The sequence below is a fragment of the Botrytis sinoallii genome (genome assembly GCF_014898435.1).
Source record: "Botrytis sinoallii strain Bc 23 chromosome Unknown BSIN_003, whole genome shotgun sequence".
Taxonomy (NCBI): Eukaryota; Fungi; Ascomycota; class Leotiomycetes; order Helotiales; family Sclerotiniaceae; genus Botrytis; species Botrytis sinoallii.
Genome location: NW_024066030.1, coordinates 2,838,029 through 2,862,173, shown reverse-complemented (window position 1 = coordinate 2,862,173; position 24,145 = coordinate 2,838,029). Strand labels below are relative to the sequence as shown.

The window sequence follows — 24,145 nt, the reverse complement described above, 5'->3', positions numbered from 1 at the left end:
CAGCTCGGGTAAATATCCACCACCGTCTGTGCCGTACATACAACATGATGCCAACAAAATTGCAGTCACCCTGGAAAATTCGGGCACCACATTGTCCTGGGCAACCATGTTACCGGTAAATTACTATCTAAAGGCCATGTTCGAGAAAAGAATGGTTGGAATATCGAAATTGAAGCATTTCCTTCCCCAGTATTCATCAATTCATACCCGGAGTCAAGCGAATCGACAAACACCGATCTCACAAGACTAATAGACCTCATTCTCTCCCCCAACTTTCAAGACTTCTCCATTCATCCATGCTATCCCAAACCCACTCAACAAGTTCACCAAGCATCCCGCTGCAGATAACTCTCATCGTGCGCTACATCTGCCCACCCATGCCTTTTCTCTTTTCCAAAATACACCTTCGCATTTCCCAGCCTCGCAAGCTCAACCCCCAATTTCGCAAGTCTCTCTTCCTCCCAAGAGCCCTTCAACGAATTGTTCGTTTCGCCATGCAACCCACGGGATCTCTTCATAAATCCCGAATCGCCTCTTTGAGATCCAACCTCACCTCGCGAAAGCGAATCTCCACCATTTTTCCAGAAACTCCCCGATGCGAATGAGAGTTTCGATTTCAAAGCCAAGAAATGTGGAATACATTGACGGAGAAGATTCCACGTTGCCGGCATACAGGAAACAATTACTCCGATGAAAATTTCTGCCAATCTATTTGCGGTTAAGAAACCATATTTGAATGTAAGGAAAGAGAATACTTACGAACAGATAATAAAGTTCTGAAGAGCATACGTCGTATCTTTCGTATTACTCTGTTTGTTGATGAATCGATAATAAACGCTCAGCGCAGAAGCTATGCATGCACTATCCCAAATATCAGTCATTAGAAAAATTTCGTAGCCCCAAAGATGAAGATAAATCAAATCAAATCAAAGCAAACCACCACAAAGAAAACACCCACAAAATGCCTGTCAAAAATACAATTCCCACAACTACCTTCCTCCTCCACGGCAAACAAAGCTCTCCCACCGCCTTCAACGGCAACCCCAACAAAAACAAATCAATCCCCAATCCCACCGCCGACCAAGGCGAAGCGTAGATTTGCGCATACTGTTGTTCCATGGTAAAAAGATGCGTTTGCCATGTTTCGTCTGCGTGGGGGGAACTCCAGATAATCATCAGGATACCGGTTGTGGAGTAGAAAGAACGGTGATGCAGATTCCGATGTAGACGCATGTGCGCAGCCATTTAAATGGACGGAAGAGATCGAGATAGAGGAGGAAGAGGGTGAGTTTTGTGAGGAGGAGAGTAGGAGATACGAGGGCGTTGCTGAGGAAGGCGACGGCCTGGGGGTTTGGGGGTGGGTTGTTAGTTAGGGAGCATAAGAGGAGGAGGAGGGAGGGAAGGGGAGTATTACGATTATAAAGTCGTTGCTTGTTACATCCCCGATCGTTACGTCCCATTGGTGTTTTCCTACTGGTCCTCGGGTTACACCTAATTTCATAGTGTTAAAAAGAATCGAAGGTTGTGTTTTGATTTCCATGAAAGTAACTGAGAAACTCACCAATAATCGAAGCAATATAATAAGCCACCGCGAACGCCTTCCAAAACGAAACAAAATAAATCAACTCAAGCCACTCAAACAAACAGACAAAAAATCACTCCCCATCCGAATTACTCACCGTAGCAAACAAACAGCTCACTATCCCAACTCCCATTAGCAAAGTTCCCAAGAATAACCATTCTAATCCAATCCCATGTATAGAAAATAAATAAATCAAACTTACGATCCCCCCAAACATAACTCTTCCCCGTACATCTAACATACACCCTCGCGAAAAAACAAACCATCATGAAGAAAAAAAGCACAGAAGAAACGAGTATGAGTATGTATCCTTTACTTTCCGGATGTGCGAGGTTCGCTCTTACTCCCGGGGGCGGTGCCTGGGCCGGAAGATCGTGGAGAGAGGATAGGATTTGCGGAGGTGGACATGCTGAATTTATCTCGTTTATTGAGGGAGAGAAGGTATGGGAATGTAGTGTGAATCGTGATGAATCATTCACGAGTAGAAGTAAAGAATGGAACGCAAGATAAGCGAGCGAGAAGCGAGCATAAAAAATGCGAAAATCATGAAAGGTTCTCGAGTATCATATAAATAAGGTTACCTACTCACAATTGCGGAAACGCCAGACAGAAAGAATCAAAAGTAAGTCATCATGAATCAAGATACCAGCATGAAACAACCACTCGAAAATAGATAAAGTCGTACCTCCCCAACTTGGGGGTAAGGGCCAAGCGAAGCGGGGGCGGGGGCGGGGGCGAAGCGAGAATTGCCAGCCAGCGGGTGTACAATATGGGGGCGAAAAATCATCGGCATCTCCATCTTCAACACCCTGACTTAACTCAGCTCAACTCATGCCAAAAAATATCAATCTACGCATTTTTCCCAATTCCCAGACAAATTACAGTACGTTCCCTCCACCGCATCTCCCTTCGCCCATCTTTTTTCCCCTCTCCCTCGCACAAATACAAATACACAAAAACAGTCACAATAAAATCATTATCATACCCCTCTCCCCCCCCTCTCTCTCTCACTTACATTGCTAACCACCCCAAAACATTACCCCAATACCACACACACACACACACACACATACATCAAGAAAAGCAATCCAAATCAAACCAAACCATACACGATGTAGTGGGCCAATATCACTATCGTACATCGAGTAAGCGGATGTTTCTTGGAGTGCATGTTCTTGTGAGATTCGATTCCCTCGTGAAGAGTAAGCAGCTTTCAATGGTACAAGAAGAAAGATTTCATCAACATAACTACAGCGCACTTATCACCAAACACATGCACTTTCATAGGAACAAGCATGTTGTAAATTGACTATTCAATTTCCAGCCTCCGCACATCGGCATTGGCGTCCACCCATCCTTTTATCTATCTACCTATCTATTGATCTATCCTCCTAGTTACTGGACAAACCCGTCCTATCATAACTCAAACATTCATTTCAAAAAGACATTTATCAGGAAAGATTAGATCCCATCCACCCCGTCTATAAAGTACGCATAACGCAATTCTTTTCATATGACCCTATTGATCATGAAATCATAAAATGAAATTGCGAAGAACATCGCTTTTATATCATACGTGTCGATCCATCCAGAAATAAATGACCCTCTAATGGCGACCGCGTTCTAATGAATATGAACATATATGCAAGAAGCAAATTTTGGTATCTGACTGATTCCAATTCCATTATGATTCGTCATCAGTGTCAGCTGGATGAGGAGTACCCTTTGGAGAGTTGAGCCTAAGATATTATTAGTATGATGTACGACTATAAAGTTTAGCAAACAGGAGATCAACTAACCATTCAATGTGTCTAAGTCTCTTTCTAACTTCAGACTCCTTAAGTTCCTTCTTGGTCTTCTTCTTCTTCTTCTTGGCCTTGAAGCCAAGATCCCCATTATCCTCTGCACCACTGTTAACAGCACTGGCACTAGCACTTGTTGCAGCACTTGCAACACTGCTGTTGAAACCACTTGATGGTCTGCTATCTTCGAAACGATCAGCTGAGATAGCCATGGTACCCTTGTGAGTAACACGACCAGCAACAACATGCCATTGCTCAGGGCAAAGAGCACCAACGAATTCTTCGTTGTGAGAAATCATAACGACACCACCCTTGTAGTCACGAATAGCAACAGCGAGACCTCCCAAAGAATCACGATCCAAGAAATTGGTAGGTTCGTCAAGAACCAAAAGATGGGGGTTGTTCCACATAGCTCCTGCGATAACAACCTTGACCTTTTGTCCTCCGGAAAGACCGGAGATCTCGTTGTGGTTGGCGATTTCAGGGTCAAGTCCAAGATCCTCGAAATGTTGAGAGATAGCAGTTGGAGTAAGCTCACGGAAACCAAGACCTTCACGAGATGCCTCATGGTCGTCGAATTCCTGGATCAACTTGTTGAAACCAAGGGAAACCAAAGTTTCTCTAGAGATTTGAGAGTTGTTACTTTGGCACATTCCAACCCACTTAATCTCGTATTGGAAAGTCTTCTTGTACTTTTGACGTCCCATGATAGCTTCGATACGCTTTGCACCGGTTCCATCACCGAGATCAATCATCTTTTCCATTTGAGCTTTATCTTCATCAGACAAGATACGTGTTTGCTTCATGTGTACCTCACGATCATCTCCGTTAGCATAACGCCATTGGAGATATTGGTTGGGGGTCTTTTCCAAATGCATCTCAACGTGCTCCAAAGCGTGTTGCTTGATGTATCCAATACGCAAGTTGGGATGTTTGTAAACATTACCAGAAGTTGGGATGGTTTCACCAGTAAGAAGCTTGATCAAAGTAGACTTTCCGGCACCATTACCACCGATAATGGCGGTTCTGGAAGACAAAGTCAATTGACAGGAAACCTCGTGAAGAGATGGCTTGGTAGCTCCCGGATAGGTGTATGAGCAGTTGGACATTCTGAGAATGGCTTTGGTTTGAGATTTAACACCAGTAAGAATACCTGGAGGAGGAAACTTGAATTTGACAAGAGAGTCGGAGAGAGTGTAGTAACTCTTGGCTTCTGGCTTTTGCTTGACGAAAGCAGCAAGGTTACCCTTGTAGACGGCAAGCTTCTTTCCTGGCTCGTAATGATAGATATCGGTACAGACTTCATCCAAGAATCCGGAGTCGTGAGAAACAATCAAACTGGTGATTTCGGTGTGGGCCTTCAAGTATTCTTGTAACCATTTTACGTTGGCAACATCCAAGTGATTGGTAGGTTCATCAAGGAGAAGAACATCAGCCTTCATCAACATAGCTCTGGCTAAAGCAAGCTTCATCTTCCAACCTCCAGAAAGGGATCCAACCTTCTCAGATTGACGACCTTCTGGACCAGCAGTGAAGCCGACTTCGCACAAAACCTCGGAGATACGTTCACGACCTTCCTTGGCAATTTCTGGATCCTTTGCGACGAAGTCCAAAATGCTAATATCAGCATCTTCACCTTGGTTGTGTTCAACGAAGCATGTTCGGAGTTCATCTTGACTTGGGAAACCCTCGAGTTTGCCGTTTGAGATGGCTCTCATAAGAGTCGACTTTCCGGCACCGTTGCGACCACAGAGACCATATCTGTGACCCTTAAGAAGGCGTAGGTTGGTGTGGTTGAGTAGAAGCATACCTCCGTATGCCAAGGAGAAGTTTGTGTTGACAATTTCAATTTCACCATCATCCTCCTTGATTGGTTGTCCAAACTTTCGGTGGTCTTCCTCAAGGTAGAATTGTTGAACAGCATCACCAACAGTAGCGGCTGATCCTTCCTGCTTCATGATGTGCTCAAGGTAGGGTGTGACGTTGGCAGCAACACGTGCAATTTGACGATGGTTGACATCCTCAACGAGCATATCAGAGATGTATGATTTTGTGAGTTTGGCGATATCCGAGTTATCGGCAAGTCCTCCTGCCTTCTTGATCTCAGCTTCGAGAACCTTGGAAACATCAGCAGCAGTGATTTTAGTGACGTGTGCGACACCGTTAGCAACGTTTCCGGCATCATCGCTCATAGCCTTGTCCATGACTTTCATGGCACGATCAGCCATCTCTCTGACTTCTGGCAAGGATGCACGTTCCAAAACACCCTTGATACCAGGTTGCAACTTTGGCAAGAAAGTACGAGCTTCAACGGGGTCGTGAACCAACTTTGTCAAGTTCTCAACAACGACGACGGTTTGTCTCAAAACTTCTTGTGCGGTAGCGCGGTCGTTAAGAGATCTCTCGAGAAGGGGTGTGAGGAGAGCAAGAACGGGAGATGTTACAATGGCAACGAAAGTGGTTTGAGACAAAGCGTGGATAGCCTTTTGGAGGGTCTCCTTTCCTGGCTTTTGCATGGTTTCGATCAAAAGTGGGATTCTGGGAGCAACATCGTCGTTGGAAAGAAGGGTGGTCAAAGAAGTCATAGTAGTGACAGATTGCTTCTCAACCTCGGACTTCAAGTCGTGCATTCCAGCCTCGACGAGAGGAATCAATTGTGCCAATTTTGCACCCAAGATTTCTCTCAACAAGTCCTTCTCATCAGCTTCCTCCTTGCTGCCACCAATAGACATTTGTGCCTTGTCTGCCATCTTTTGTATTAACTTGAATGCAGCGACAGTTCCTTGCCACTTTCCGGTTCGTTTGGCGAGATAAGCAATGAGGATTGGGAGGAGACCATAGACGAGAGCTTCAGCGTTCAAGTTGGAGAATAATGCGTCGAGAGCATACTGAGCAGCATCGCGAACGACAGCGCCCTTGTCGGCGAGAGCGTCGAATGCACATGGTACCAAGGTAGTATCTTGCAAAAGGAAGACAACCTCAGAGATCTTTTGCTTAGGAGGGAAGCGTTCAAAGAGAGCACCCAAAAGATTTTGAGCGCTTTCTCTTCTCAATCCACTCTTTTTATCAGCCGCAGCCTTCTTGATTTGTGCCAAGATGCCATAATCTTGAAGTCCGCGGAAACCGACGGAGTTGAGAAGAAGGTCGCAGAGAGCGTACGATGCATCGACTGATGCGGCGGATGTCTTTGCTTCGAAAATGCTATCGAGGATACCGGAAACTTCCTCTTGTGTGGGGGCAACACCATTTGCTGCCTTCGAAATCATGGTAGGCATCTCGTGAGTGGGAGATTCCTGATGTGGCATTATAATGCCTGGAGAAACTTTCGAAAGTGTGTAATATTAAGGTATCGATGTAATTCGTTTTCTAAATAAGGGAAATTTGAGTCGTGAGAAGAAAATTCTTTGAAAAATGGGAAAAATGTGTTCTTTGGGTCGAGAGAAACCTAGTATTGGTCGCAATTCGCAAAGATTGTCGGGATTTTGGAGTGGAGAGTTTCTGACCGAGCAGAATGAAGTCTTTGAAGAAGTGAGAAACAAGAAGACTTGAATCTCGTTTTTTCTATGTTGAAGTTGTATCTTGGCCGCGTGTGGCTAAGATAATTATCAAAAAGAAGGGTTTGGGGGAAGAGGAAGGATGAAGAGAAGAGGAAGTGTATGAGGGGTGAAGAAAAAAAGATTATAGATAATGGAATTTTTTGGTGGGTGGGGGAGCGCAATCAGCTTGTGCCACTAAGGAGTTTGGAGTTAGAAATCACATGTAAGACAAGACCAGACAAGACCCTACGGGAAAATTCAGACATTTTGAGGAAGATGTAACTACTTTGGGTTTAGCTTGTGAGGTAGTATGTGACACTTGCGTTGAGTCTTTATCAAACCGATTATTAAGTTGGAGATGGAAGAGATCTCATTGGTTGAAATGAGTAAATGCCAGATATGAAATTCATGATTGGTTCATATGCAAAACTGAAACTTCCCATCTCTTTTATTGAGGAAACTGAGGACCCACACGTGACCCATTAAGGGTCTTTTTTTGATCAAGGATTGATAGGAGGTGGGTGGGCACGCACTGGGTATCGGCTGGAGTGAGTGGGTGGGTATTTAGATGGGCATTAGATAATCCATGGATCCGTGGATATGGATGATTGCTTGATTGCCGATACCGACTCAATCCGAGCTTTCTCCTGAGATTTCCTAGTCATGATAAGAAAATAATAATTCGAATGGCCGGCATTATCCAATATGAGTCTTTGATTCCGTCATAGAATTCCCGTGCTCAATTATAAATCTATATTTATATTTAGTTTTCATACAAATATGACTCGGCGTTGTCTCCTAAGTATATCTTCATTTTTATATGTTCTGACTTGTACTCATACCCAGGTACATTGCATTCACTACCCTCCTTATCTTTCGTTTGTTCGAGTACCGGTACTCAATTGTTGATTCGTCAATTCGTCAATCCGTCAATCCATCATACCAAGACTCGGTGACGAATTCGACCAATTATGGTGAAAGCCCCCTCAATCGAAGAATCGGGTCCTGCAGCTCAAAGTTCCCTTCCAACAACAGAACTTCCTTCTCCCAGCCGATCTCATAATGCTTCTATTAAAGAATCCCATGATTCTCTATGGGCTAGAACGAAATCACATTTCAGTGAAGAGATAACTCTCGTTCATGCTGATTTGCCAATGATAGCATGTGCTCTCGTATCCGGTATCTGCGACAGTAGTGCCTACAATGCTTGGACATGTTTTGTTTCTATGCAAACCGGTATGCGTTTCTGCAATATCTCTGTCTGCTGTCAATATTTATGCCATGTTCATCACTAATACATCTTTCTACAGGTAATACCATCTTTCTAGCTCTCGGTGCATCTGGTCAACCAATCAGTCATCCATTCGGTTGGGTAAAATCCTTAATTTCCATATTCTTCTTCCTCTGCGGTTGTCTCTTTTTCGCACAAACACGACGATTCGGCGCCGGAAAGATTCGCGGGATCCTATCCATATCATTTCTATTACAAGGAATTTGTATCATAATCGCTGCAGCATTGGTACAAAGAAATGTGGTACCAGAACCACTTGGGGTCAAGTCAATCGAGGATGAAGTCAATTTTATCGAATTGATTCCCTTAGCATTCCTGGCATTTCAATCGGGTGGTCAAATTGTTACATCGAGAATTTTGGGCTTCAATGAAATTCCTACTACGGTTTTGACCAGTGTCTACTGTGACATTGCTTCGGATCCAAAGGTACTTGCACGAAATAATGTGAAGAGGAATAGAAGAGTAGGAGCGGTTCTTGCTATTCTTTCTGGTGGAATTGCTGGGGGTTGGATCAGTCGAAGTTCGGCTGGTTTATCTGCTGCTCTCTGGCTTGCTGCTGCTATAAAAGTTGTGATCTCTTTTAGTTGGGCGATATGGAAGCCAAAGCCAGTCGCTTTGGCATAAATGGTTGTTATGAGGGGAAGAATACGGAATGCCGGCTTTGAGTCTCACTGCCCATGGGTACAAGATACTGGATCATGGAGCACGATCTACTTCAACACTCTGGAAGAAGTCTATATACCGTGTTAAGTCATTTCTTTCGTGGAAAGGGGAAATAATCGTGAGTCTGTACATTTCTACAACAATACCAGTTCTTACATATATAGGACATAATTTCAAATGCAGATGGGGGAAGGACTAGTATTGTCTAATTTAATAAGAAGATGTATTCAATGGTACAAAAGATGTATTTAATAGCAGAGATGTATTTAAAAGCAGTATCTGTTTACAGAATTAATATCATACATAGATTCAACAATTAGACTTATGATTGTGTCATCAATATACTCATGATCCAATACAACCCTCGGCAGTAAATGATGAAAAAAATATCACAACCTCGAATTTTGAGGAAAAGAGAGAAACAGAAGAGAAAAAGCCATCATGTGTGATTGCTCAAGAGAAGGCGAGGCTAGCAATGGTGTTTTGGCTAGATAGTGCGATGCTGAAGTTCGGAGTTTAGACGGGAGAATGACAGTATGGAGGGGATGTAGGTGGGTGGTTTTGAGGGGGAGTTTGAAGGGGAGTTTGAGGGTGGTATAGTAGGTGGTATAGTGGGTGGTATAGTAGGTGGTATAGTGGGTGGTATAGTGGGTGGTATAGTGGGATGGATACATGAAGTTGGGTATTGGATTGGGGCTTGAATTGGGGTGTTTGGAATTGGACATTGGGGGATAGGGTGATGATTGGGATTGGGATTGGGGGATAGAGTGATGGGGAGAGGAGGGCGATGAGGGTGATAAGGGGGAATGAGTGATATATAATATATAATGTGTACTGTATAGTGTACTGTATACCTAGTCCATGATATATTAATATATATAATATATAACATATAAATACAATACCTAATAATCACGCAGACAACTCGAGTGACAAAAATTCTTATGGCAATTTATAGGGAGAGAGATATAGATATCGGTATTTATTTAGAGATGGGAAATATTTATTGTGTTGTGTTGTATTGTTGTATGGTATAGTACAGGATAGTATAGTATAGTATCGTATAGTATATTGAGGGAGGGTTGGGGTTGGGAGAGGGAAAGATGGGGGGATGGGGGGGATGAGGGGGATGAGGGGATATTAAGGTAAAGATTATTCAGAAGCAGAAGCATAGATATGAAAATATGAAAATATGAAACTGTTCTGACTTTTGATTTTGATTTTGGAAGTGTGGTGGAGTCTGTGAGATGGAATGGGATGAATGGTTAATTTTATTTTGGGAGTTGGAACTTGGAAGTGTGATGGTGTGATAGGGTTTGTGAGATGAGATGGGATGGAAGAGATTTGTGATTATAATGGTGAATTTTCTAAGTTTTTGATAAGTAAAGAAAAATAGAAGAAAAGCTGAAGATGGGAAGAAAATGATATAAATCAGATTTAACATTGAGTTCAGAAGAATAGAGAAGACATAAATCGAAGGAGTCATTGAATGAAATCTCGGATTGTAGTTTAGGATATTAGCTTGAGATTTTTTTTTTTTGCTTCTTCTTTTTTGTATGATTTCTTCGTAGGCTGAAAAGATTAATATAATGAAATAGACGATTAGTTTTATTAAGTGATCTTAGATTTATAGTAATCGTATGGGAAGAGGGGAAATAGTTGATTTGTTAAATAGTGATTTGATGAGTAGATATAATATATTCGTTATAGGGGGAAAAGATATTAATAAGTGATAAGCGAGTTGTTCTTTCTTATTTTGAATTTTATGGATTTGCTGAGATGATTTAAAGAACTTTGGCCCTGTTTTGGAATATGTTGGCGGTTTGGGTTGAGTTGGTTTTGTATGTATATACGTATGTTGTATTGATTGATTGATTGATTGATTGATTTTATTAACGTCCATCTTCAGTCCAAGACTATATAGGACAACTAGGCCCTAAGGGCCTAATGGATAACTTTTTAATTTATAATATTGAATATAATCTAATTAAAGAAATGAAAACCAAATACTGAGGAATAATATCCGCTCATTATACACATTATATATAATAAAATTTTTTTGAAAATCAAGAAATTGTAAGGAGGTTAAACCCCTTTCTTATTTCCTCAACTACTTCTTTTTTATTCTTTTTTTTTTTTTTTTTTCTATTACTACTCCTTTCTTTATTACTTCTTATTCAAGAATCCTTACTAAATACCATACCCTTATAGCGATTTTGATAATATTGATAAATTGATAGTTAATTCGATACCTATTTTTATATACAATAGGAATTGTATAGTGTTTTTGATTAATAGTATCTTCTTAAAATCTTTTTTCTTTCTGTTTTATATATCAAATAACTAATAAGGAGGTATTGAGGTGTCTTGATATTATTATATCTGTATTTATTATTGATAAATTTGAAGCAATATAAATAGGATTTGATATATTCATAACCTAATTTGAGTTGAAAGAATATACTAATAATATTTCGAATAGTTCCGCTTGATAGCTTGATTTTCGAGCCAATTTTCTATGGAAATAGTTTCGAGTAAGTTGATAGGGATTGGTTTGATCTGAGTTTGTATTAATTGAGAGTATTAAGCCATTGATCTGAAGCATATTCTTTGATAGTTATATCTAGTAGTTCAAAGCTTGTTTCGTTCGAGATAGGTTGTATTGTAATTGCTTCTTTTGCTAGTTTATTTGCTAATTCATTTCCTTCAATTGAGATATATCCTGAGACCCAGTTTAAAGATATTTCAGCTCCTTTAGTTTTGATAACTTCCGCCGCTTTGATTATTCTTATTGATATGCTTATCCTAAATAATCTAAAGATATCTTTAAACGATATAAACCTGTTTGATTGTTTGAATAGATTTTGAATTTTTAACCAGTATAAGCAATTGAGCTAGCATATTCGATAGCTCTTGTAACTCCACAAAGCTCTCCATTATATACCAATTGATTAATACCAATATTGCTTCGCTCTTGATATAAAATTCGATTATTTGACTATATAGCCACTATACCTACCTCAATACCTACTCCCTTTTCGATGGAGGAGGCATCAGTGTAAATATAAGTAATATTCTTATCCCTATGATTGAAAACAATATTGTAAAGAGTAGCAGTATCTTCTTTTGACGAATTGCTAATATTAACTCTGAAAGGAATTTCTCTTTTTTATAGGGGAAAGTTAAAATGAATGATCTTTTCGAATGAGGAGGGGTTGAAATCCTTATTTATCGATTCTTGATTCTATTCAATTGAGTGGGCTTATATTGTTTTCTTAGAGGAATAGAGATCGCTTTCAAATTAGTTTGATATTGAGCTAATATACCTTTTTCGATATTAATTGGGTAATTTGGTGCTAGTTTGGCTAGACAGAATGCGTATTGTCTAATATTTGAATCTAATCGGATTCTTGAAGGCTTTAGACCTGCTTCTACTTCCATTGGGAGGATTGGAGCAGTTTTTGAATACTCCTAATATCTTTCGAAGGGCTAGGTTTTGAAGTGATTGCATCTTATTCTTGAAATGAGCTTGGCCTCTCCACCAAATCACTGATCCGTAATCGGCTATACTGGTCACGCATGCTATATATAGCTGCCTGAGGGCTTTAGGGCTAAGGCCTTTTTCGATATTAGCTAATCGAGCTATTCGATGGAAGGCTCCTTTAGCCTGTGCGATTCGAATATTAACATGTTGATTGAATTGAGGTTTGGGTCAAACCATATTCCCAGCCATCTGATTTGGGATTGAGGTGTGATTGTTTCAGAATTGGGTAGAGTGATTGGATAACGTATGTTGTATATATACATGTATGTATATATTTATATATAAAAGTAGATATATATATATATGTTGTATGTATGTATGTTGTATAATATGTTTATCTTTATCTGGGTTTGGGTTTGAGTAGAGTTAAGTTGAGTTACGTTAAGTTGATGAGGTTGCAGTCATGTCGAAGAATTAAGTGAGTGATACGAAATTCTCGCTTCGATTCTCGCTTCGGTTCTTGACTGTAATCTATAATGTAAATAGGTATAAATGCGGGGCGTGGATTGGTGGGTGGGTGTGTATTGGATGTATGCATGTATATGTGGAGATTGAAAAGTATTAGGAAGTGGGTGAACTTGTTTGTTGGATTTTATGGAGTAGGAAAGAATTTTGGGATTATTGGATTTTGGATTCTAGGGTGGGAGGTTGATGGCGGTGGTTTTCGTTTCGGATTTGGTTTCGGGTATAGATTTGGGCTTGATCTGTAAGGAGGCAGAAAGTGGTGGGGAATGGAGAATGAGAGTTTGCGATTGAGGTGACAGAATCTGCAGGTTTGTAAATGATAAGATGATAGGAAGAGTGACGGTGAGAAGATTACCTAATGTCGTTGATGATGAGATACGTGAGAAGAGAATTGCTCAGTGACAACGATACGTTACTACAGACAACGATAACTATAGATAGCATTTCTACTTTTGGATTTTTAGAGTCTACGTAGTTGATACGGGACATGAGGAAATTCTAGGCACAGGTGGAAAGCGCAGAGGTAGAGCGGACGCGAAGTTGTGCTCATCCATGATCGTCTTCCTCATTGTTTGCTTTTAATTTACTGGGTTTTCGTAGGATGGAAAGGGTTTTTGAGTAAGATAGGAGTGGGAGAATAGGACTCTTTGGCGGTGGAGAGGATTCTGGGTGACTGATGAAGGTTATAGGTAAAATACATGCATCGTCATTTGGTTGAGGCTGAATGAGGACATTTAATTGCTCTATATATTAAAATATTCCCCTCCATTTAACTATTTTCATTCATCTCTACCAAAGTATATGAGAGTGACTCATTGAAGATTCGGATATATGTAGATCATAAACTCCGGAATTATCCTTACTTATTTTTGATGGATGATTGTTGTAAAAAGGCAGGTACGCATAATGCCAGTGATGGATTGTGACCGGAAAGGAGTCGGGATCTTGCAAGTATACAGTGACCACAATTAAAAAGAGCTGAAATGCGTTTTATCGCATGCGTTTTATTCCCTAATTACTAACTTTTAAATATTTTATAATTCAATACCTACAATTTCTGAATGGATTTAAATTTATTATACTTAGGCTGTGGAAGGAGCTTATTTTATATAAACGAGGGCTTATTATTGGGGCTCGATAAATGAGATTTTCATTGTGTGAATTAACATCGAATTTAGAATCTCTCGCAAGGCAGTGAGATCGACTATTAATAACACTGAATCAAGGCCAGGAGGAATCTCTAAGCCTGGTAGATATGGGAAGATCCTATATTCGGCCAGGGGATTATCGATTTATGCTAAAGCATGTATGATGAATCCCAAGGCGAAAGTTTGAAATACATTGATAGGAAATAGATCTAAAAAATAAGTAATATTATATCAAGGATTTATGTAAACTCTATGGGATTACTTATTGATATACTAAGAAGCATTCTGAATTTAAAAAGGAGCATGCTAGACTGAGATTGAATTAATACAAGTACCAGAGCATATTAAAATATTGAAAAATGGAAGCTTTATATATAGAATAACAATGTTCCGCTGAGTATAACTGTGGGAAAAGAGATTGAATAGATATTCGGAACTTTTATTCAAAAGTGGGATTTTTGTTTTCATATTATTTATAAACCTGAATGGGATATTAAAGTCATAGTATAAGCAGCTTTCTGGAGGATAAAAGGATTCCATTATATCTAATAGAAAGGGATTAGGAGTCTAAGAAGTATGGGTACTCTGCAAGATCTTATATTCAGGTTTTTAAAGGATATGCTCCTCGAGGAATATATAATTCTCTCATTTTTTATACAGAATAATATACTTATATATACTACTCGTACTGTACAGGATTGGTTTATTGAAAATGAGATCCAGACTATTTGATTAGCCTCCCTACTCCCAAACCTTAATCCTATTGAGAATGTCTGGTAAGTATTAAAGTGTAAGATGATGTAATTATATTCTGTATTTATAGAATCTATAGAATATAAAAGAGAAAATCTAAAGAAACTAGAGAAGTGTTTGAAAGTGATATAGGAGGTATTAGATGAAGGATTATTCGAATTTCTAATAGAGAGTATATCGAGATATATAAAGTATATATTGATATAGATGGGTAGTATACAAAGTATTAGAAATCGATATATTGATAGAATATATAAAAGTAGTTTCAAAAATAGCATACGCGACAGTATACCCAAAATCAGATTTTTAAAAGAAAGAATTGAATTTATATCCTTCATTTTTCCCCGCAATGTGGATACCACTAAATTAAAAAAAAAGTGGTTCCGGCTTATTTCAATTGTCTAGTACTGTAATGGGTTGATAATTCCTACCTGATTTCATTAGCGAGAACAGAAATTTCAGTACCGGATTCCATGGTGAGTGTTTTTAGTCAGATCGTGCTTGCCTCATCTGTTTATTTGGATGAGGATTCGGCGTTTCAGGGGGCAAGAAAGAATTTTCGAGAAAGTGGAAGGAGGGCCGCAGATACGAGAGTGGTGAGGTGTAGAGTTAAATAAAGATAAGGGGAAACGGGATTAGAGAAACTTGGAAGTGATAGAGATTCAGAATTTTAGATTGTGAGAATAGAATCAATTATCTGAGTAAAAATATATTTAAGTCTTCTATGGTGAAGAGAACGTGTCAGTTCTTTTATGACTTTGACACTGAATAAGATATAAATCGATAGGTAAATTATTGATTAGATCTACTTCTTCTCAATATCTCTTTTATTTGTAAGACACTTTAAGATGAATTTATACTATTCCATCAAGTAGATTTCGTATCAATCCGAACTCATTAAGTTTCATAAAGTAAGATTTAGGGGCTCGCCATCAGAAGCACATGAGTCTGTTCAGTCTATATGCGATCATAGCATATTCAATGAGATTAAAACCACCAAAGTCTATTACACAACATAGGAAATCGAGTAATTAATTTCATTGAAAGTATCAGTAATGGCTGTATGTTTATCGTTACTTATTCATTGATAACAGCTGAGACATGTATGATTAGTTGAAAAAATGAACAAGGACCTGAGAATCATTTGAGACTTGTACTTGAATGTTCCAAGAATCCTATATAATCAAAAACTTATGAACATCTATAAGCATTGAATATTTACAAACAATGGGATAATAAAAAGCGCTTAATAAGTATTGATAAACACTCAGGCATTCAAAAGTACTCAAACATTGAGAGGCATACAAACATTCATAAGAATTTGAATATCAACAAGCATTTAAATATCAATGAACGCTTGAAATTTCTAAATACATGAACATTGATAAGCACTCGAATATTGACACTCATTTAAACATTGACAAGCTCTTGAATATTCAGGATGATATATATTACGGAATGTACCTGAACAATCAAATCATGTGCAAGTCTATCCAAGCACTCAATGGCTCCTGACAACTTGGGAAATTTGAGAGAAGGAAAGAACGACGATCAATGTTTACAGGTATGTAATGAACTTTTCGAATGCTTCTCAATCCTTTTCCTCTTTGTCGTACATGAGGTACCAAAAGTGATACAAAATTCCAATTTCCAGTTCCAATTTCCCATTTTCCGATCCAAATCCAATCAAAAAGCTCCCCTCTCTCCTTTCCTCTCCCACGATGACTTTCTGGGCCTTTCGTTCGGCCGAAAAATTTCCTCTCCCGTGTGTTGGAGAACCCCTGTTCCAGGGCTGTCTGTCGTTATCTAAAGAATTGGTATTCCAAACCAATGTCTTCTTTCTCATCGTGCAGTTGGCAATTTTTTCGGTTTCTTGGTGGGCTACTAGCAAGTGGAGTCTTGGTACGGACCTGCAGCCAGCTTCGCTGTGCTGTCAGTGTTTTTCCTCGGCTCTCCTCGTTCTGGACCTGGTCTCCCTGTTCTCCTATCGACTTCGCGCGGCGGAATTTGGCTTTGCTATATTCAATTCTCTTGTTGCTTTCCTCGCTTTTGTAAGGATATTGTATATCGATCATGAGAAGAAGAAGGAGGATCCTAAGTGGAAGGAAGGTCCAGGCGAGGTTGCTTCCTTGATTCTGGCATTTTTCGACATTTTTCTTATCGCCCTTGTTATAATTCGATTGCGAGCCACCGAAGCGCAAGCAGAGCGAGAGATGATGAAACGAGAAAGATCTGCGTGAGATCGTAGATCGACAACCCTTAGAGCGGGTTAACCCGGGGGTCGCACACTGGGGCAGCCGCATGGTGCTGTTCTAGGCTCGACCATGCTTGCACCGAGTCCAGCGGCCAAGGGACCGCATCCCGAGCCCCTACAGAGTTCGACGTTCACGGTCGTTGTCGGGCGTTAGTATTCGAGGGGACTGTCAATCATCATCAGACACCCCAGGATTGTCGATCATCACTAGACTTTCCATAAGTTCGAGCTGGGAATCTCCTTGCGAACGCGAAGAACAATGAACTCAGATCTGATCGACCCATTAGCTGCATGGGAACTCAAAGACGGTCAGATCACCTCCTACCAATCACTTCAGCATTGATCTATGCTATTTGAATATCCTCGCGATAAATTATCAAATATTTCGCCGGTAGGAGGTCTTACCCTGGATATCATCATCATCACTCAGATGTCTTTCCTTCAGATATCATCATCATCCAGATATCCTCACTTTCGAAAACTCCATTTATTCGAAACCCGCTCTATCAAAGGTTCTCCTCAATATTTATCGCAACTAGATGCTATCAGCAGAGGCTTCGCATTGGTTTCCCGAAGCGCAAGATACAACATCAATCATATCTCAGCGTCTCAATTCAAAGCTTTGAAGTGGCTAGCCTGCTTGGATTGCTATCTCAGTATTCCGTCAGTCTCCGTGTCGATTTGTCAACATTGTGAATTGGAGATTCCGTGAGAACCTCTATCTCAATGTCGATATTCAAAACCAAAAGCTCAAAATCAATATAAAGCTACTTCTCGGACTACTTAGTCATCATCAAGATATGCTCAGAGCCGGTAATCAAGCCAGAGACGACTAATCTATTTGAATTGACATCTCAATAACCGAACTGGGGCTTGCATAGCCAACAATCTCGTTGACGATCTTGCACTCTTATGCCATATCACTCCTCACTTCGAAGCAAAAAAAATTCAGAGTTTTGAAGTTATGACCATGACTGTCCGCTGAGAGTTAAAACTTAGAGTATAGTCAATACTTACTCTTTGTTTGATAAACTTTTGAGAATCGTCATTCTTAGACCTCGATTTGACATCAAACTTACTCGGCTGCTGTGCTGTTTGTCTCGCGTTTACTTTTGTTGCACACGCAGTCTTTTATGATCGAACAATCATCTTCATGGCACATTTCACCCATGGTATCTATCATCAAACTACCCAATATGATCAAGATATCTCCTCAAGAACACCCTATCTCACAAAGGGTTTCGCACACCGAGCTCTCTTTTTGCTAAAACATTGAGTTATCGAAGCCAGAACGCTGACTCGCATCGAAGACTGACCTCATTACAATACTTTTTGCGTTGAGATGTCATAGGATTGGGCCAAATACTTCATCGCAACAATCCATACGTTGAAAGCACAATTTTCGTCAGAATATTGTGAAACGAAAGTACGCTTTACCTCATCATTCCTGTGAGGATTCATAATAAGTCCACTAAATCACTTATTAATATCTTACTAATTAAGAGATATCTTAATGACTAATATGCATATAATATGATCTTATATTTAAAATCATATTATCATACAGTTGTATAATAGTATCTCTTATCAAATTGATTTATAATGGAATAGAATGAAATGGAATTAAATGGAAGTATATGGGAAATATCGGTAAATCGATTGGTTGTACTTTCTTTTTATTATATAAAATTATTCTATAAGATTCGATTCAAATCAATCTTATTTATAAGCATAGAAAATACTGGAATTTCATTATAAACTATATAAACCTAGGATATTCTTTAAAGAAAACCTAGGAAAAAGCAAGCAATTTCATCTCAACTCAGCCTAGCTCTTCTAAATTGACTTCAATTCAACTCTTATATATATTCGATTTATCCCTTAAGCTTAAATTGACTAGATCTTCCACTATTATTATAATAATAATATTCCTTATTATTATAAAAGCTAACCTCTAAGAATTCCTGCTTCGATTTGATGAGAAATTGGAATTTTGACCTTCTCTTTGTTACAATGGGTCATGCATCTGCTCATGCGGAGCATTCAAATCCCCCGAGCATATTGTGCATTGCCGCAAAGTCCTCGTGACCTATGAAACCTGGCCCCCAGATATCAAGCCCAAATACCCACTCTGCAATCAAGCAGCTCAAGAACGACTACTGAAACAACTAATGCATATACTAGCCAAATTCGCTAAATTCATTGCTATAATAGATTTCTATAAAAGCATATACCCTAAAACACTATCAGAAGAATAGAAAGAGAGAAGGAAAGGAATCGATTGATCCAGGCGAACATAAGCAGAGAGTAGAAGAGAATAGATCTAGAAAAGCTATATAGAAAAAAATTGAAGTATACAGCATACCATATTACAATAGAATATATACAAAAGCTACCCTTATAGAATAAAGCAGTTTTCAAATAAATACTATATAAAAAATCGGAAAGCACGTACGGAAGCACTCAGAGGATTGGAGACAAAGGTGTAAGTGCGCTAGCTATCGCTTGGGAGGCTATTGAGGGTATTGAGACCCTATCTCTAGAAAAGGGGGATTATGTAAACTAGAAAATTATCCCGCAGTTAGCCCAATTGTAATGCCCCCTGGGAGGCTTGCCTATACGGCCTGGTTGAAAATTACTAATAATAATAATAATAATAATAATGGGTCATGCATCGAAGGAGGATTTCCAGAAGAAAAGATGTGGAATTGGAACATTCACTTGATTGAAACAACCTCTGGATAAAAATTCTATGGATTTGGAAACTCAACATTCTATTTATGAAAAGTTGTGGAACTTGGAATTTTCACTTACAATAAATTCGTGATGAAACTGGAACACTATCCTGATTGGAGTGGAAGACTTTCGTTGGAACACTCCTTTGTCCGAATGTTGTGAACTTGGAACACTCACTTCATTGCGGCAAAGTACGCTAAAATCACTGAGAAAACTCCCTGCATTGATTACCTCATTATTGGAACGCTCATTAGCTCTGTTTGAATCACCATCGGATCGGAGTTTCATGGGAAGACTCTCGTCGTTGGCAAGTTTAGATATCGGAGCCTCGTTACAAGGGAGATACTTTGTTCATTACAGCACAACATGTTATGGTATATTTTTTGAACGGGTTGCCGAAACACGACTTAAAACGGCAGGCATTGAGAGATGTTTCTCCGGGACTATGTTCGTGGAAAATTTCTATTCGTTGGCAACCTTTAACACTCAACAGCAAAAGAGGTGGCATGTATATTTTTCTCTCGAATTATTGGTGAACGTTGAGGCACGTTGATTTAAAAGCTGTTGGGCAACCTCTCAACTACAGCGCCATCTTGAGATAAGAGCGAATTCAGAATAATAATTATATGAGAGAGTCTCAAATTCAAAGAAGTGAGCTTCTCTGTCGTTGGATAACTCAGTCTCTTCCCCGAGACTCGCAAGTCAAATTTCGATCCTCATATGGACGTCAGCTGTGATGAAAAGTTTGAGGGGTTACAAGTTTCTCCTCTTTAAGAGACTTCCTCTTTTCAGGTACTATCTATGGCTTTGACTCTACGGCATTGGAATATCTCGTTCATTGAGATACATCCTTCTGTTTACATGACACTGGGATTGTGTCTTTTAGACAGCGAAACCACTGGCCAGCATAGAATTTTGCCATAATCCAGCTTTCGGCTTGTCAATTTGGACTGTTGAAAACCAACCTTAATTCATCGATTTCCAGCTGGTAATTCATACAAATCAAACACCCAGATGGACTATGTTTTTATTAATACTGCCGAGCTCGATCTCTTTCCTACTTAAACACATCAGCGAATAATTAGAATGTCGAAATAATGGGTTGCTTGAAGAATGAGTGGGAAGAAGAATGAACATAGCTTGAGGAAATTTCCTTTCACTTCCAGGATAGAGCTATCCTTTGTTTTTCTGGCTAACATTTAGATAGTGACGTCCAATATACCTCACGGTACGAATCCGGTTGTCTCGAACCAGTCTTGGCACTTTCAGTACACGGAATTCATTGAACTCTCGATATATCAGATGATACTTTGGATTATCCAGGTCATTATAATGCTTTAAGTCTCGGCTTACTCGAAGTTAAACCTTGGTATTCTAAGTAAAGAAAGTGTTTGAAATGTTTTGCATTTCGACATCTGAGAAGTGGTCACGATATGTGTATAGTGAAGGTGAGCAAAATTAACAAATTCCAGGCCAAAATCAAAGTAACTTTCGAAAATACCAGAATCGAATGATCTTTTGTCGTAAAGCTGGATCGATTCCAAATTTTCTTGGAACACGACACTGTACAAATGACAATCAGTAAATTCCGATTGTTCGTGCTAAATTACTAGCTTGAGTCCGTCGTAGAATTTAGGTTCACGCTACCCACGATCCAAGGTTTCACACAAACTTGGAAATTATCATAAATACATCAAAATTTCTCTTCACAAATTGTTTCACTATCTCACTCCTCCGCAAAGCATCACGATCTTCGGATTTTGCCACAACGCTGAAGGTACTGAACTTAGTCTTATGGCTTCAGATTTGAATGAACCGAAGATACTAATGGTTGAATGTAGGTTTCAAATTGATCAGAACAAGAATTCAAAATGCTCCTCGACAAGCTTATGCCATTCTTCGAATTTATCGCCTACTTTGGGGCACTTTTGTCTGGATGGTTGATTTGTTCACAATATGGCCGTGACGGTTATACAGGGGGCGAGAGTCGGATGCGAGCAAAGCTACTGTTGCAACTATTACAGATGTCTCCAGAGGAACGATCTGATAGAATCTTGGATCTCTTCTTCTTTGTACTGTCTGGAAAGACAACCGAGGTACCTGAGGAAGTTCTTCCCGAGATTCTCGAGCATCTCGAACGACGAATTGGTGGCACAGAAACTGTTCAAAGAAGCGAATGGTTCCGGACATTGTCCACATCCGAACTTAACAGATATTGCGACGCGCAGCTTAGAGTGACTCCAAGTCGTCGACGTAATTTTGCATTAGAAATCAAAGAGAACTGGAACATACCAACTGTGGAGCGTCCAATGGGATTTGAGAAAGAGATTGCCAGGGTTCAGAAGCGTATTGAGGAGTACAAGAGAGGAATTTCTTCAACGAAAGCAAAGATGGCGGAAAACATTGATCTTGAAAAAGGACCTGGATGGGAGAGATGAGAAATTGGTATATAGTCAAGGGATTAAGCTGATAGTGATGTACAGTATGAATAAGTTCGATTTCTCAACTGTTACATTATCTAATATATCGCCTAATTGTATTCCGGAAGTCATGAGGAGATTGTAATGATTTCAGATATCTAAGTTCGTTAATTGTCCGTCTACATGATTCCATTCAGATAACCAACAAGAACTTCAATAAAAGATAGACTCCTAAATTAAAGCTCATCTTTCTCCCTATTGCCTCTTGAAACTTTCTTTCCCTCAATAATTGCCCCCCTGAAAAGCCTGTCTCTCGCCTCCATACACTTGCGCCTGTGAGCATTACATATTAGTGGCTTCGGCTTATCGATCCTTTTCCTTGCTACTATCGCCGCCCCGAATGATGTTACGTATATCATATTTTCATCTTCCAAATTCAGATCTTTCTGTCTATTCCCCACAATATCTCTTCTTTCTTTTCCTTCCGCTGCACTTTTCCACTGTCCATCCAAGATCTTAGCCATTGGAACGCGCATGGCCTTCCTGGAGGTTGGATCTAAAGCGTGATTTCCCCTGAGTACAATATCCAACGGATCCATCTTGAATATATTCGAGAAAAAATGCTCGTCTTCCCAATATGGCTGAATGGAATGAATTCCAAAACGAAAAGAGTGTCTTTCATGCCATTTACATAGCTAAAAGGTATGCGGGGCTCTGTTTGCAAGAAACTTAGTTACGTGGCGAGCACAGGTGAAAATCGAATCAACTAGTATGGGAAGATGAAAAATCTCAATCATTGAGCCTTCCTTATATAAATTTCATGCTGCAGAAGAACCTGTGTAATATTTTAGACACTAAACTTTGAAGGTTACGTGTTCAATATTTTACTTTCGATGTTTCCATACAAATTTACCCCAGATCTCTCCCTCAAACTCCCTTCTCAAGATCCACACATCCCGCTTCATCTTTCCCCGATTTTCGTGCATTCTTCGAAATCCCTCCCTCCAAAGGCGCCTCCTCCTTCTCTTTCTCTCGCTCCCTCTCCTTCTCCTTAAATTCCTCAATACGCTTCTTAACTCTCAAAACTTGCTTCTCATACCCCATCCACTTTTCTACGCACAAAACATCCCTGAACCTTCCACCATCCATCTCATTCCTCCGCATTTGCATCTCAAGATATTCATACACTTCCGGAAGCACATCATTTTCCAATCGAGACCGAGTACTCTCATTATCCGCGATGACGAAAAAACATAATTCGAGGATTCTCTCTGTACGCTTCTCCGGAGGAGCTTCTAGTATTTCGTTGAGGACTCGGGCGCGCATTTGACGGTCTTGTTTCGCGCGTCCAAATGTTTGAGCGCACTCCCAGCCAGCAAAGAGCATGACGAGCATTGAGGTCAGAGAAGCAATCGGGAGAAACCAATCGATAAACATCGCTCACCTATTTTTCCTCCTGATTGGAGAACAATTGGGCTTTTATAGTCAAAAGGATTCGTCGTGTTCTATTATTTCCAACGACAAGTCTTAGAGGTTGTAACCGTTCCTCCTAATTCAATGAAAAAGTAAATGTGATGATCCTAGGTAATTGTTGTCGAGAAATTAAGATCCAAAAAGTTGTGCAGAGTATGAGGATGAGGATCATATAGATAATTCTCGAAAATGGGAGAATGTGAGGTAAAATTCGTCCTGCGAATAGCGTAGACCTAAGTTTTGCGACGGACTGTGACTAGATTCCTAGTTGAGGAACAAGCGAACTGTCGATCAAATTTTTGAACTACGTTCCGGAGGTCTTGCAGATCAAGAGCAAACTCGAGAGTTGAATGTTAGCAGATACGTGTGTCGTAACTGGTGCAACGCTAAAGCAAGTTCGAGGGTCTGATTGTATGATTATGAGAAGTAGATACTAACTTGGTCTTTATTGGTGACGAGATACCAAAAAAATTCGGAC

At 39.8% G+C, this 24,145-nt stretch overlaps 5 protein-coding genes across 5 annotated transcripts; 2 read left to right on the top strand and 3 right to left on the bottom strand.

Moving 5' to 3' along the window:
- Positions 1-323: 323 nt before the first annotated feature.
- Positions 324-1,119, bottom strand: EAF02_002447 (uncharacterized protein; the record flags this gene model as incomplete). Its single annotated transcript, XM_038898495.1, has 3 exons — positions 324-708; positions 760-861; positions 959-1,119. The coding sequence occupies 3 exons, from the start codon at positions 1,117-1,119 to the stop codon at positions 324-326; spliced, it is 648 nt and encodes a 215-aa protein (XP_038762187.1).
- Positions 1,120-2,878: 1,759 nt separating this feature from the next.
- On the bottom strand, positions 2,879-7,043 carry EAF02_002446 (uncharacterized protein). Its single transcript, XM_038898494.1, has 2 exons — positions 3,382-7,043; positions 2,879-3,321 (listed from the first exon to the last, which is right to left on the bottom strand). Exons 1-2 carry the CDS (start codon positions 6,687-6,689, stop codon positions 3,267-3,269), a joined length of 3,363 nt encoding a protein of 1,120 aa, XP_038762186.1. The 5' UTR covers positions 6,690-7,043; the 3' UTR covers positions 2,879-3,266.
- Positions 7,044-7,891: 848 nt separating this feature from the next.
- EAF02_002445 (uncharacterized protein) lies at positions 7,892-8,835 on the top strand (the record flags this gene model as incomplete). Its single annotated transcript, XM_038898493.1, has 2 exons — positions 7,892-8,156; positions 8,231-8,835. 2 exons carry the CDS (start codon positions 7,892-7,894, stop codon positions 8,833-8,835), a joined length of 870 nt encoding a protein of 289 aa, XP_038762185.1.
- Positions 8,836-21,645: 12,810 nt separating this feature from the next.
- Positions 21,646-22,212, top strand: EAF02_002444 (uncharacterized protein; the record flags this gene model as incomplete). The annotated part of the gene is made up of 1 exon (XM_038898492.1): positions 21,646-22,212. The coding sequence occupies one exon, from the start codon at positions 21,646-21,648 to the stop codon at positions 22,210-22,212; it is 567 nt and encodes a 188-aa protein (XP_038762184.1).
- A 909-nt stretch (positions 22,213-23,121) lies between these two features.
- On the bottom strand, positions 23,122-23,589 carry EAF02_002443 (uncharacterized protein; the record flags this gene model as incomplete). The annotated part of the gene is made up of 1 exon (XM_038898491.1): positions 23,122-23,589. One exon carries the CDS (start codon positions 23,587-23,589, stop codon positions 23,122-23,124), a length of 468 nt encoding a protein of 155 aa, XP_038762183.1.
- Between the last annotated feature and the right edge of the window lie 556 nt (positions 23,590-24,145).